This window comes from Benincasa hispida, chromosome 7 (assembly GCF_027475165.1).
Source record: "Benincasa hispida cultivar pf3 chromosome 7, pf3_genome.v1.1, whole genome shotgun sequence".
Classification (NCBI taxonomy): domain Eukaryota; kingdom Viridiplantae; phylum Streptophyta; class Magnoliopsida; order Cucurbitales; family Cucurbitaceae; genus Benincasa; species Benincasa hispida.
The window spans coordinates 30,575,449-30,577,248 of record NC_143484.1 but is presented as its reverse complement, the minus strand read 5'-3'; the positions used below and the strand labels follow the sequence as shown (position 1 = coordinate 30,577,248).

Sequence of the window (1,800 nt, the reverse complement as noted above, 5' to 3'; positions counted from 1 at the left end):
ACTAATAGGTAGCGTTAGACGCTCGAGGAGAGAATATTAAAAGTATTTTTAAATATGTATTTAGTAGTTAATAGAAATCAAATATGTAATCTACCATTATCTATAGGAACAACTAGATTACATGTAACTTTTTCTGAGAAAATGGTCCAAACAAATATTTGAAACAGAATTCACTAAATAATTATTAAGAAAATAAACCCACAATTATTAAGTAATTATTATTACTCTCTCTCTTGGGCAATTAATTTATTATTATAATAATTAATCTATTTATTGTTTTAATAATCACTCACTTTGGGCTCACACACGTTGGTCGCCCATTATAAATATACACTCTTCAACCTCTTTCTTCTTCAACAATATTGACTCTCTCTCAAAGTTTCAGTACTCTCTCTCTCCGCCGTCTCTTTCTCTCTCTAGGTTTTTTTCGGCAAACGGAAGGAAAAAAAATATGGGTGGTAATTCGCCCTGTGCGTCGTGCAAACTCCTCCGGCGACGGTGCGCCAGAGACTGCATTTTTGCTCCCTATTTTCCCTCTGATGACCCCCACAAGTTTGCTATTGTTCATAAAGTTTTTGGTGCTAGCAATGTCAGCAAAATGTTGCAGGTTCTTCTTCTTCCTTACTTCCTCCGTTATTTCCGGTTTCGGGATCAGGGTTTCGTGCGTATTTTTCAAAACAAAACAAAAGAAAATCATAAAATTATGGAAGAGTTTTCGTCCACATCTTTATTCATACCAAACTTTTGTCTCAACTGAAATGTAACAAACAATTTAATACACAAGTTTTCTTTGGTTGTTTTTTAGAAAATTAAGCTTATAAACACTACTTCTACTTTTAAATTTTTTTCGTTTGTTATTTACTTCTACAAAAAAAAACCAAATCAAATTTTGAAAATTAAAAATATAGTTTTTAAAAACTTGTTTTTGTTTTTGGAATTTTGTTAAGAATTCAATTATTGTGCTTAAAAAAGATGTAAATCATTGTAAGAAATGAAAAGAAAATAAAGTTAATTTTCAAAAACCAAAAACCAAAAATTATAGAATGGAACCTACAATAGGAGTTTTCTCACCTAATTGGAAACTGTTTTTTTTCTTTTTCTTTCCTTATATTTTAAAGAAAAAATTGATTTTGATAAACGAATAATTATGGAAACAGGAACTGCCAGTGCAGCAAAGGGGCGACGCGGTGATGAGTTTAGTTTATGAGGCAAGTGCAAGAGTGAGGGACCCAGTTTATGGTTGTGTAGGGGCAATTTCGTACTTACAAAATCAAGTCTCACAATTACAAATGCAATTGGCTGTTGCTCAAGCTGAGATTCTTTGCATCCAAATGCAACAAGACCACCCCGTTTTCCCAAATTGCCCTCAGATCCACTCCGATGACAAACCGCCCTCTCTTCTACTACCGCCGCCGTCTCCTCCGCCGTCTCAGTGCCTCAATTTTGCTTCCTCTCCCAATGTAATTTATGACACCATTTTTGGACATGACATAGTTTCTTAAATAAAATCATCTTCATAATTATAACTTCTTTTTTTCCTTTTTCATCTCATTCCCTCACTATTATTATTGTTTTTTTTTAACAAAAATTAGTAATATTCGAAAATGAATATTAGAAAGAGAAAGAGAGGTTTATGATAATTTTTTTCTATATATATTATAGGTAAGCTGGCGAGAAAATCGAACTCATGATCTCAAAGTCGATATCACAAGTTTTATGTCAATTGAACTAAACCTAAGTTTATGAGAGTAATATTCGAGAATAATTTTCAATTTAAAATGGGGTCACTTCAAAAACAAA

At 32.3% G+C, this 1,800-nt stretch overlaps 1 protein-coding gene across 1 annotated transcript; it reads left to right on the top strand.

Moving 5' to 3' along the window:
- The first annotated feature begins 373 nt into the window (after positions 1 to 373).
- On the top strand, positions 374 to 1,506 carry LOC120082005 (LOB domain-containing protein 12-like). Its single transcript, XM_039037211.2, has 2 exons — positions 374 to 607; positions 1,158 to 1,506. Exons 1-2 carry the CDS (start codon positions 452 to 454, stop codon positions 1,500 to 1,502), a joined length of 501 nt encoding a protein of 166 aa, XP_038893139.1. The 5' UTR covers positions 374 to 451; the 3' UTR covers positions 1,503 to 1,506.
- The last annotated feature ends 294 nt before the right edge of the window (positions 1,507 to 1,800 follow it).

What these genes read in the sequence shown, in the direction of transcription:
- LOC120082005 (XM_039037211.2), top strand. Translation starts at nt 452, where the DNA reads ATGGGTGGTAATTCGCCCTGTGCGTCGTGCAAACTCCTCCGGCGACGG. An exon ending in ATGTCAGCAAAATGTTGCAG is followed by an intron (nt 608 to 1,157) that starts GTTCTTCTTCTT and finishes TTATGGAAACAG; the next exon opens with GAACTGCCAGTGCAGCAAAG.